The sequence below is a fragment of the Rhea americana genome, unplaced genomic scaffold (genome assembly GCF_003343005.1).
Source record: "Rhea americana isolate MKP2758 unplaced genomic scaffold, rheAme1 scaffold_270, whole genome shotgun sequence".
In the NCBI taxonomy this organism is placed as follows: Eukaryota; Metazoa; Chordata; class Aves; order Rheiformes; family Rheidae; genus Rhea; species Rhea americana.
In genome coordinates, this window is record NW_028186391.1 from 832,718 (window position 1) to 843,248 (window position 10,531).

The window sequence follows — 10,531 nt, forward strand, 5'->3', positions numbered from 1 at the left end:
TCTGCAAACATAGATGCAATCAATGAGAGCAAAACGCACATTCCTTGCAGGCAGCTGAAGGTTTGGATTTAATCACACTCACTCACRGTAGAAAGCAATTAAAATAGCTACTGAATTGGGCAAAACTTGGCTTTAGCCCACAGGAGAGGAGGGAAAAGGGAGCCTAGTCTCATTAAAGGGTCGTTTGCTTCTGGGACGAGCTTGCAGGGCAGGCAATAAAACGGATCCTGCACCACGATCTCCTCGATCCTGCTCTACCCTGCAAGCACGGGAGCTTTGACTTGTCTTTTAGGGATTTGGGGATTTTYTCTGGCAGCGTTGCAACACAGCATTGCCTTGCAGAGGAAAACGGTTCCCAGGGCTCCAAACCGGGACATTTTGGAGTCCTGGATCCATGCCGGTGCCGTTCCCTGCCACGTCCCCCCCGAAGCGGCAGCTGGCTCACGCCCCTCGGCGGCCCCCCGGCCCCGGTGCACAGAGCCACACGCAGCACAGGCGCTTATTTAAACAGTTATATGCTGTATTGTTTAATAGAAGTTACAATAGGATAAATGTACAGTTGTGATCAACATGCTAACTTCTAACGCAATTTAACCTGTAAACCATGCAGTCCGTTTTTTTCTTTTTAAATCAGTCCTTTTTTTTTAATCAGTAGCTCTGCTAGTGAGTTTTAAGAAAAAAAAAGAGTTCCCTTTAAAGTTAAACCTAATTTACTAAATTTTCCCATTATTGTGCAACAACTTGTGCAAAAAAAGCTGTTTTTCACCACCTTAGTTTACAAAAATCACGCCTTCCCCCTACACAAAAAAGGCAACTCGAGCAGCCAGCGGGCATCGAGGGCCAGGAGTGTGTGTGTGTGTGTGTGTGTGTGTGTGTGTGCGCGCGCGCACGCACACGTGTGTGTGCGTTTGGGCCAAGAAAGACGTCAGTTGGACTAGCAAGACGAGAGGGCGGACAGGACTCCTGGTGAGCAACCTCGGATTCTCGGCATTTTTCCGCTGCCGTGCTCCGGCTCTCCGTCACATCGCCGCACGGTTCTTCGGGGCAGAGAGGGGCTTAAAAACCAACAGCAGCAGCACGTTCCTGGGTGAAGGCTGGATCTGGGTGCTCCACAGAGATGTAGACAAGTGGGTGCAGAAAGCCCAAGCAGCCYAGACTTGCATCCCACCCCACTGGCCAGGAGGGATGAGGGAGAGGGACACCTAATGCTGCCTCCTCCAAATCTTCCAACACAAGGTATTTCGGGGGTGAAAAAGCTCCAAAGCAGGCAATAATGAAACACCCAACTGAGATGGGCTGGATAGGTAGGAAGGACCAGGGATGCAAAGGGGAGATGCTGTCGCCCCTGGAGAAGACCAGATGAGCTCCTCCAGGGTTGGAACTCAACATCTACAGCAAACCCGCCGTCCTTGCAGCTACGTCCACAGTGGAGAAGGCATCATGCTAAAACCACTTCCACCTCGAGAATTGCTGACAACAGCAGCATCCACCCGTGGGTCCACATGGCATGAGGAGCCCAGGAGCATCCCGCTGAGTGAGTTGATGTCCACCAGGGCACCGCGGCCCCAYTCGTACTTGGGGTCTTCGGCGGCTCCCACATCTCCAGCTAAGCTGCTGCTTTCCGCGTTGCCTCCCAGCAACTTGCAAACAGGTTGAGGACGGCCCGGCAATGCCCCCGCCTTCCGGCCCGGCGCAGCAGCACAGAACAGCCRCGCTTCGGCAAAGCACAAACAAAACGGAGCGCCGAGCAGTGCGACGGCCGGCGTTTCCCCGCGGAGCGCGGCGCTGCGGCTGGACTCGGAACAAAGTGCAAAGCTGCTGAGAGCATCTGACTTGAACTCCAGCCCGAGAACAACAGCAGCAGCAGCAGCAGCARCARCAGCRATCGCTTCCTCTCCCTTGCACTCACGCACACACGCCGAAGCCTAATGCGGGACATCGCCCGAATGCACAGGTACGGTCGCGTCCGTAGGTTAGTGCACGAGAGACGTTACAAAAATTACTCCCGACGCRGAGGCTGGCGGCGGGATGCCTTGCACAGCCCCGTACGGCTACAGAGAGGGCAACATGCACGGACGCTTCCCAGGAAGCCAATTTGTTCCCCCCTCGCCCCCCAAGTCCCCTCAACTCAAMCGGTGCTGAAATGTTTGTGCCAGGAAGCAGGGAGAGGGGGGAACAACCCAACCTTTCCTACGGCCACTGGCTTAAGAAACTAAGGACCGGTCGTGTCTGTACACGGATGGGTTAAGAGCAGCATTACTTGCTTTGGGGGCTGCAAATCTACGCTTGCAGCAGGGGATTCTGCCCCTGCCTCCCGCCACGTTACAAATTCATAGCAATAACTTTTCCCTCTTAAGCAATACCATCCGTACTGGAGGATACTGATCATTAGTAAGAGATTTAGAGGGGATTTTAAATGTCTTCCAGGGCTTTTTAAGCAATCTGTTTAAAAGATTAATTTTATTTTGAAGGGATGGAACTGCATCTCTTGGAACAAAAAGTTAATTAGGAACAGAGCAACAAAATTCCATTTTTCATCCCCGTTATGTGACTTGTGGTTAGGCGCTTGACCTCCCGAAATCAGAAACTCTCTGAATCTCTTACTTGGCCGGGACTTGCTTTCCCAGCAGAAAGTCCGAAGCGCTACGACCCAGGAGTCTGCTCACACGATCCCAGCCCCGGCGCTTTGCACGGCCTCGCAGAGCAGCGCTTAAAAGACCTCGGAAATCCATCCTGCACCAGCCCGGCAATCCCGCTTTCAGTCGAGCTCGGCGGAGAGGGGACGGAGAGGCCGGCTCCGGRGTGGGGAAGGTCGGAGCTGGCTGCGGCGCTCAGAGCAAGGGCACGTCCYCTCTTCGCCTTCTTTCCCCGGCCGCGTCCCAGCAGCCAGCGCGGAGGAGAAGAAAACAACCAAGGCTGCGAAGCTGCCGCCTTGCCCGGCGGCAAAGTCGGCAGCTGACAAATGCGATTAAAAATTGTGTTTGACAGTCTATCCTCCCACTAATAAAAACTGGAAATGCCAGAGTGCCTTATTTGTCATGCTTGCTGATGCTCGATTACACCGTCGCCAGCCTCTGTAGCAGCTTGGTCTGAAGTATTTTAAAGTGCTTATTACTATTTAATGGCCCTTAACATAAGCGCCCTGTGGATTGAAGCCACCCATACTACTGTCACCACCGGTATCTCAGGTTTTTGTTTCAATCTCTGTACACTCGGTAGGACCTCAACCGCCCAGGGCAGGCAGATGTGACTCTTCGGGGAGCTGATCCACCTGGTTTTGCTCCCGCTTCTCATGTTGACTCGTGCTATTGCCCCTCTCTCCCACCATGGCACCACCAGGAGACAGAAAGGAGGAATAAAGCGTCCTGTGGTCCATGCTGCTCCGTTGGGCACATCTCGGCAGGGGCACTGAGAGCTGGCAATATGCCTCGGCCAGGCAGCGAAGACGGGAGTCCTTCCTCTTCTCCGTAGTGGAGCTAAGGAGACCTTCGTACCAGAGTCCAAAAAGCTGGGCGATTTTTTGTTCTCAATTGTGCAGCATTTGGGCTGCTAAGACACATCTCCAGATCGCAGGGACTCAGTGGGCAACCAAGGTCCTGGGCCTCGTCGGGTGGGCTGGGTCCGACAGTCAGGTTCAACTCTGCGTGCCCCGATGAGCTGGGGGGCACCGCCCCACCGCGAAGGGGCTGCAGGGCCCTTCTCACCGGCGGGCGGGAGGCTGSCAGAGGCAGCCCTGCTTTCTCCGTCACGGGGGGACATTGGCCTTTTAGAGAGCAGAAAAGAAATTGCCTCTGGCAGATCAACCAAGTTTGCTTTTTCACTCGTCTCTGTCTTGAGAGGAAGCACTTGTGGGCTCATGCGTGGATGTGTCTGCCGCCACTGAGCTCTTTCTGGCCACAGTAACGACAATTTTCCTTCAGTTGCTTCTTTCTCCTCTACCCTTCTTGCAAGTGCTTCAAAAAGGTGTTAAGCCAAAAGTACCCTTTGATCCCCCCAAAGAAAAGAACCATAAAKCCAACTTCCAGCATTTGGTCTTCCCTCACATTAACGAAAATATCCCATCCACTGCTCCTCATGTTTGGAGACTGCCGTGACAGGGCAACAGTACATTGCTTCCAGTGTGCCTATTTACTTCCAGGGTTAAGTATCACGTACCCTTATCCAAAAAATAAAAAAAGTATTGCTGAGGAACGAGGAGAGAAACTAAAGCACCGTCCCCTTCGTGTGTCCAGAGCTKGAGTATCAGAAGAGCTCCCTGGGCAAGAGCCACAAAGCAAAAAGTGCACACGGTGAGAAAGAAAAGGGACTAACTGCAGGAGGAAAGCGTAGCTACCGTTCTGCAAACACATGCGTCACGACRTAACAGCACTCAAACCAGCCCTGCCCTTCCACAGCGTGAGGGGAGGTTAAGAAGAACAAACCTCGCTCTGAGGGTTCGAAAAGGTACATCAACTTCCAGAAGTGATTTCAGATGAGAGCTGACAACCCAGCGCATTCAAACGATGTTAAAAAACCGCTCACGTCCGTGCCGAAGCAGCGCCGCCAGGGTGGTTATGTACACGCCGGAGACTGACTCCCTTCAACGCGGCATCAGGGCTTGGTAGGTGGGGGAACCGGCTGGATAAGCTTCCACCTGCAGTAATTAGAGTCAGAAGGGTAAAGAAAAGATAAGGGCAAAAGTCCCCTCTCTCTGTAACACGAACCCCATGATTAACATCCTGTTGATAGCGTTAGGGTTGCCCTCGAAGGATGTCTTGATTTGAGGGGATGATGTATGGGCACCTCCAGCGCGAAGAGGAGAATTTTGTCCTTAGGCACTTCTGAGCCGGTGGGAGTTGGAGGCTGCTGCTCCACAGGCGAAGCTGCTGCTGTCTCCACTTCGGGGCCATCTCGTCGAACCGCTCGGGGAGAGCCACATTTGCTGGGCTGCGCCGTGCGCCGCACGAGTCAGACCAGGGGAAGCAGAGGGACTTGACTCCATGCTCGCTCGCTCTATGCGCGAGGCAGCTCCTGAGCCCTTTTACATTCGGTGCGGGTACCAAAGACAACAGCAGGTCCTGGAGGCGTAGCTCAGCGCACATCCGCTCTGAGCGCCGTGGTTGTAGACGTGCAGGAACGGGCTGGGAGTGCAGCTCCAGCCGCTGCCTCCCTGCAAGGGATCTGCAAGCTAAGGTGGAAATCAGCCCTTACAGGAGGAAAAAAAAAATAAAATAGAAAGGTTGGGAAATCAGTTTGTCCCTCTTTCTACACAAAACCAACAGGCAAGTTTGCGCGACAGGCTAACAAGTGACCCTCTTCTAAACACGCGCTCATTTTAACGGAGCCCGTGAAAAGAATCTGAAACCGTGGCTGCTCCCAATATATATATATTTTTTCTTGTCATTTGTTCTGCARTTGAATAACTTAACAAAAGAAAGTCAAACTTATTCTTCGGATTTGGCTTACACAAAATAATAATAATAATAATAACAACAACAATAGTCTGGGTGTGAACTTCTCTCTGAGCCTTCAGCTTTTACCCTCGCTTTATAAACTCCTGAAAATAGGAGCTTATACTGGCGGCTCCTGACCCCACCTTCACCGTACCAGCACAAACAGTGCCGCCTTTTTTTCCCCCGGGATTGTTTAACAAGGAACATTTTGTCAGAAGGGTAGGTTTCAAGAAGACTATACATGTGAATAAAAAAATACAGGTATTCTCTTTGAACGAGGACGCCAAGCGCGGGCGCGCGGCAGGCTGCGCCTGGAGGTCCCAGAGTCCCGCCTCGAGCGGCCGGTGCCCTCACGAGTGATGGCTGTTGATGAGGCTGCGGAGCTGTTTGGCCACCGTGTCTATGAGCTTCTGCTTGTCCCGTTCGTTCTTGCGGAACTGCGCAAACACGTTGTTCTTCCTGCTCGTGTCCCGCATCCTGCGCAGAGCAGAAAGAGCCGGTCAGGTTATGGCACGGGCCTTGCTCCTAGCCCCGAGCCCGCCAACGAACCCCGCGTGAAGCCGCGCGCCCCGCACGCTGCTGGGAAGCTCACGGGGTACCGGAGTACCCGGCCCGCTGGGTCCTTCCGGAGTGACTATACTCCGGCCCTGGCAGGGAGAGAGGAGGTGACAGCACCTGAAGGCTCCGTCCCCAATTTATAGGACAGCTGTGTGCGAAGAGGGGCACCCCGAGCCATGGGTACGCCTCTCCCTACGCAGCGTATCTCTGCCCTACTTCGCTTTGCAACCCCCGCAAATCACATCACACYGCTGCAGGGGCTCTGCCTCCGCTCACGAGTTTCCTCACTGCCCTCCTTCCCTGGGAGCAGCTTCCGCTACRTTCCTGCGCCATCTTATTAAATGCTAAGCGACGATACTGCCATGTTAAAGAGATCCACGGTGTGAGTGGCAGGAAATAAAAAAATTTAGCATCAGATCCACAGCGTTAATGTTTATCGTTCACAACGGTGCATCGCATGCGGCCAAGAGATGCAGCTTCTGCGGCAGCCGTAAAGTYTCCGCGCCGTTAACTTAAAACACTACGCAGCGTTAAACCACAGGAATCCAGCGCTGGCTTCCCCAAATCACAAATCTCCTCGAGATTTGCATTTATTTTTTTCCCCCTTTTAATTGCACTTTTAGCACACCACGTAGCCCACCGGTCTCAACAAGTGCCCCGAGGTGCTCTGGAAAGCCAAAGGGAAGACGAGCCGCCGGCGGCCCGGGACCAAGAGGCGAAACCGGGGCAGCTCCGTTTCTCGCCCGCATGCAAAGCTCCAGCCTCATGCACGCTGGYGTTCGCAGCCACGTCCGCGGGGGCTCCCCGTCCCGCGGCGCGGTGGAAGCGTCGGCGGCGCGGCTCCCGCAGGCAGCCCGCGCGCTGCAGTTAAAGCTGCGAAGGGAAACTGCCCCGAAGGGGTCAACCCTTCAACGGGGCTACGGCAGACCCCAAAGGCAGCGGGGCTTGTGACGTCCAACCTACCGGGTCTGAGAAGGCCCCGCTTTTTTATAATACCGTAATTTGTAAATGATTTTCTCGTTAAATCAGATCTGGCAGAGGCAGYCGGCTTTGGACGAGTCACATAAATCTGCATTTTCAGCTCTGGGTACCTAAATGAAGCCTCGCAGTGATTGGGAAACAGCGATGATAGTCCTTGGAAAGTTGGCAGGTTGTCAAATTAGGGGGTTTTGAGTTATCCAAGCACAAAACAAACCTCTTGAAACTTACTTAACAGATTAAAAAAACCCCAAGTTTTTTCATGCTTCAATCTTCCTAAAAAGAGCCAAAGGGAATCTGAAATGTTCCAAAAAAATGTCTAGCTTGGAACTGAAAACAAGGATAACAACTTTATCCCAAAGGGTAATTTGCTAAAGTTATAAGTGCCCAAAGACACAGGATTACAATGGAGCTGCTTTCCCAACAGTAACAAGATAGCTTGGAGCAATTTTATTCAGTAAAATAAGTATTTTTTCTTTTTCTCTCTCTCTCTTTTTTCTTTTTTTTTTAACCTAAGCAGGTTGCCAGAGGCTCCACTGCAAGAAGCGGGCAGCACAGACGCCGAGGGGAAGCGCTTCCAAGTCACACAGGTTCTAGGTGCTGCAGCTTCATGAGTTTTWAAACTCCTCATCCTCACGTAAGCACAGCACCTATTTCTCACGCGGTGCTACGCAGCTCCAGCGGCACTCCAAACCCTTCGCTGGGAAGGCTGGGAGCACTGCGGCTGCTTCCCAGGCGAGGTAGGGACATCGGGCTTGCCGAAAGTAAACCTCTATCTTCAGATCCTCAGTCCAGAGCCACATCCCTTGCGTTGCTGCCAGCCATAGCAATACTGAATGGCCAAAAGTATTGATTTTTTTGCACATGTAACACCCAGAGGAAGTATGTGGCTGGGTTTACAGCAAAACCTCTCTGCCCTAGGAGTTTTCCTCCCTCTCCTGGGTAGCTTTCTTTCTTACAGCCCTTTGGGTCTGATTTCATGGGAGCTGTTTAAGGCTGCAGGTGAAAAGAAGATTTATTCCCATGAAACATWATTTTTTAAGAAATGAAGATCATGTGCAAGAAAATACCGTCTTTGCTTTCTGCTGAATTATAAAGGAGTTGCACGGATAAAGCTATGGATCAGGATAATGAAACATTAAAGTCAGAGCACCCATTTGGGGTGACAATAACCTGATCGTGATAGCTAACGCAGGCCCGTGGACCTGCTAAAGTTGGAGCTAGCTCTGAACTTCCGAAATATCCAGGAGCAACTGAAGTTCCTGGTATCTCAGAACATCAACTCCCCGGGAATTTGCAGGTGCTAACAGCTGGACCTCCTCGCTTAGTGAAGCCACCTGCAGAACTCCCAAACCTGCAGAAGCCCAAGCGTATGACCTATCCCAGGCATCCCACCGCGGCAGAGCCCCAGCCACCACGGGAGCGTCCTGGGAGCGCAGGGACATGCAGGCGTACGGCAGGCAGAAACTGGATGCAAGCCCTGGAAGAGGCTGTCTTCAGATCCAATTACCATTGGAGGAGACACCGTGGGCTGCAGTCCTGCGGCCATCAAGGCCCTGCAGGCAGACACCGGGCTGATGCAATCCGGTCGGTGCCAAAGGCAGGACTGCTATCTTAGGTGTCTAGCGCATATGCAATTAGCTCTGCTTCCAGGAGCCGTGGAAAAGCGTAGCTGGCTGACATGCACAGCGGATGATGCAGTTAAGGTCACATTTTGTGACTTGACTTTGCCATGGTAAACAAATGCTGGTTAAGGGACGTTTCAGGTCACAATGATTCTTTTAAAATCTGTGCATTCCTTCAGACAGATTCCCCTACAAAGTTTAACTGCAGCTGGGAGCTGCGTTACCAGCTGCATGTGGCCAGGCATCTTTCCTGGGGACTGGGTGTCCAATTGCTAATCTTCAGGTCCTCTGAACTACTCAGTCTTATTAACCTCACTGTGTACAAAAGRAATTTCACATCTACAGGCAAACATCAGATACACAGATGCAGGTTTATAAGGACTGTACCAGCTATTAAGAAAAGATTTACAAAACTGAGGAGTCAACTAAYCCTTCAAAACAGGAGGTCTGGCCTTCAGGTCATCAAGCAACATCTGCATTAACTCTGCAGGCAGGAAGCCAGACTGCAATAAGGCGTATTTGCTCAGGGCTCATGTTGTTAGGTATCTCCTCGTAGGCTTGGAGTTGAGAGCAGGGCAAGTCTGTGCGTGCCTGCAAGCCAGTGGGTAGAGGTACCCTCAAGCTGGTGGTTCAAAAGGCTTTTCTCTTGGTGACAGTGTTGGCACAAGCTGCTCCCAGGCTCCTCATTTGGGCTACAACAGATGTTTGGGAGGTCACCTGAGCACGAGGGTCATGGACCTAACCTGGATGGAAAATACCCTTCCACAGTCCTGGCACAACTGAGGACTAGCTGGGGGTGGGAACAGTAAAAGTCAGACTCGCAGCCTCCAYGTGGGACCATGGCCTCTGTCTGTAGAGTTTTGGTCCAGATCCCTGAACTCGAGCCTGTTTCTTTTCCAACATTTGGCTATAGGGAGYGCTTGATCTTTCAGTAGCTGGATGGCACCGTCACGGACAGGGCTTTGAATCAAGACGCCAAGAATATCAGGTTTAAAATAGAAAGGCAGTATGTCTGAGCAGCTAACAAGTTCTTTGGAGGTTCAACACTTTTACTTCTTTAAGCTTGTGCCTGCAGAGCCCTAGGACAACTAGATCCACTTTTGTACTGTCAACCCTCTGTACTAGCCTAAGAATTAAAAGCAGAAGGGAGAGGGAAAGCTCAGCGCTGTCCCCACCCCTGTCAACAAACACCACCTTAAATGGAGTCAAGCTTTGTTTAAATTAATCTATAAGAAAAAAAAAAGCAACACAGTAAAAGCTCCTCTTTTAGTTGTAAGTAGTGCATTTGAGACGATAAAGTTACCAGCGGGAACCGTTTCAAAGACAGCTTGCATTTAGATCATTTAGTGCTCCATTTAAACCAAACAATAAAGTCATTGCAAGGTGAAGGTAAAAGCCCAAGCAAGCAGCATACTTACACTCGTGATATCCTATGAGAGATGTGTGATTAGGAAAAGAGATAATCATGAAAACAAGTTAAAAAACGAACCAGTGGATCAGAATTTCATGTCGTCCTGTTGGCAAAGCTAGTTACGTRCAGATACGGTTGGGGATCTGGTCTCCAAGTCTGGAGAGGGCCTCACGCGCCTAGAGTTAACACCTTGTCCAGCACAGGGTGTCAGGGGTTCCCCGGGAGACCAGACCCTTTGGAAACCAAAAAGGGTGAGATGGAGCCGGCCTTGGGCTACGCAGAGGACCCCCAGTGTGCCTGAAGCCGGACTGGGGACAGAAAAGAGCCGGCACGAGCTTGCCCCTCGTGCCAAGCGGCRCCGTGCTGTGAGCACACGGGAGACGCAGGTGCCAAAGAGGTGACTATGCCGGGGCTGTCTCCGCAAAGCAAACCGGATACGCGAGGTTTCCCTTAAAACGATTCCCTGGGAAGGCTGGCAAGCGGAGCTGGGGTTTGTGTGTTTTTTTTTTTTTTTTTTTTTTTTTTTT

At 51.8% G+C, this 10,531-nt stretch overlaps 1 protein-coding gene across 3 annotated transcripts in view; it reads right to left on the minus strand.

The window, feature by feature from the left end:
- Positions 1–499: 499 nt before the first annotated feature.
- EXOC6B (exocyst complex component 6B) overlaps positions 500–10,531 on the minus strand; it is a 291,841-nt gene continuing 281,809 nt past the window's right edge. For all 3 annotated transcript variants that reach the window (XM_085308226.1, XM_085308224.1, XM_085308225.1), the window contains one exon: positions 500–5,909. In XM_085308226.1, coding sequence (XP_085164352.1) covers positions 5,783–5,909 — 127 coding nt within the window. In that variant the 3' untranslated portion in view covers positions 500–5,782. The remainder of the gene's footprint in view (positions 5,910–10,531) is intronic.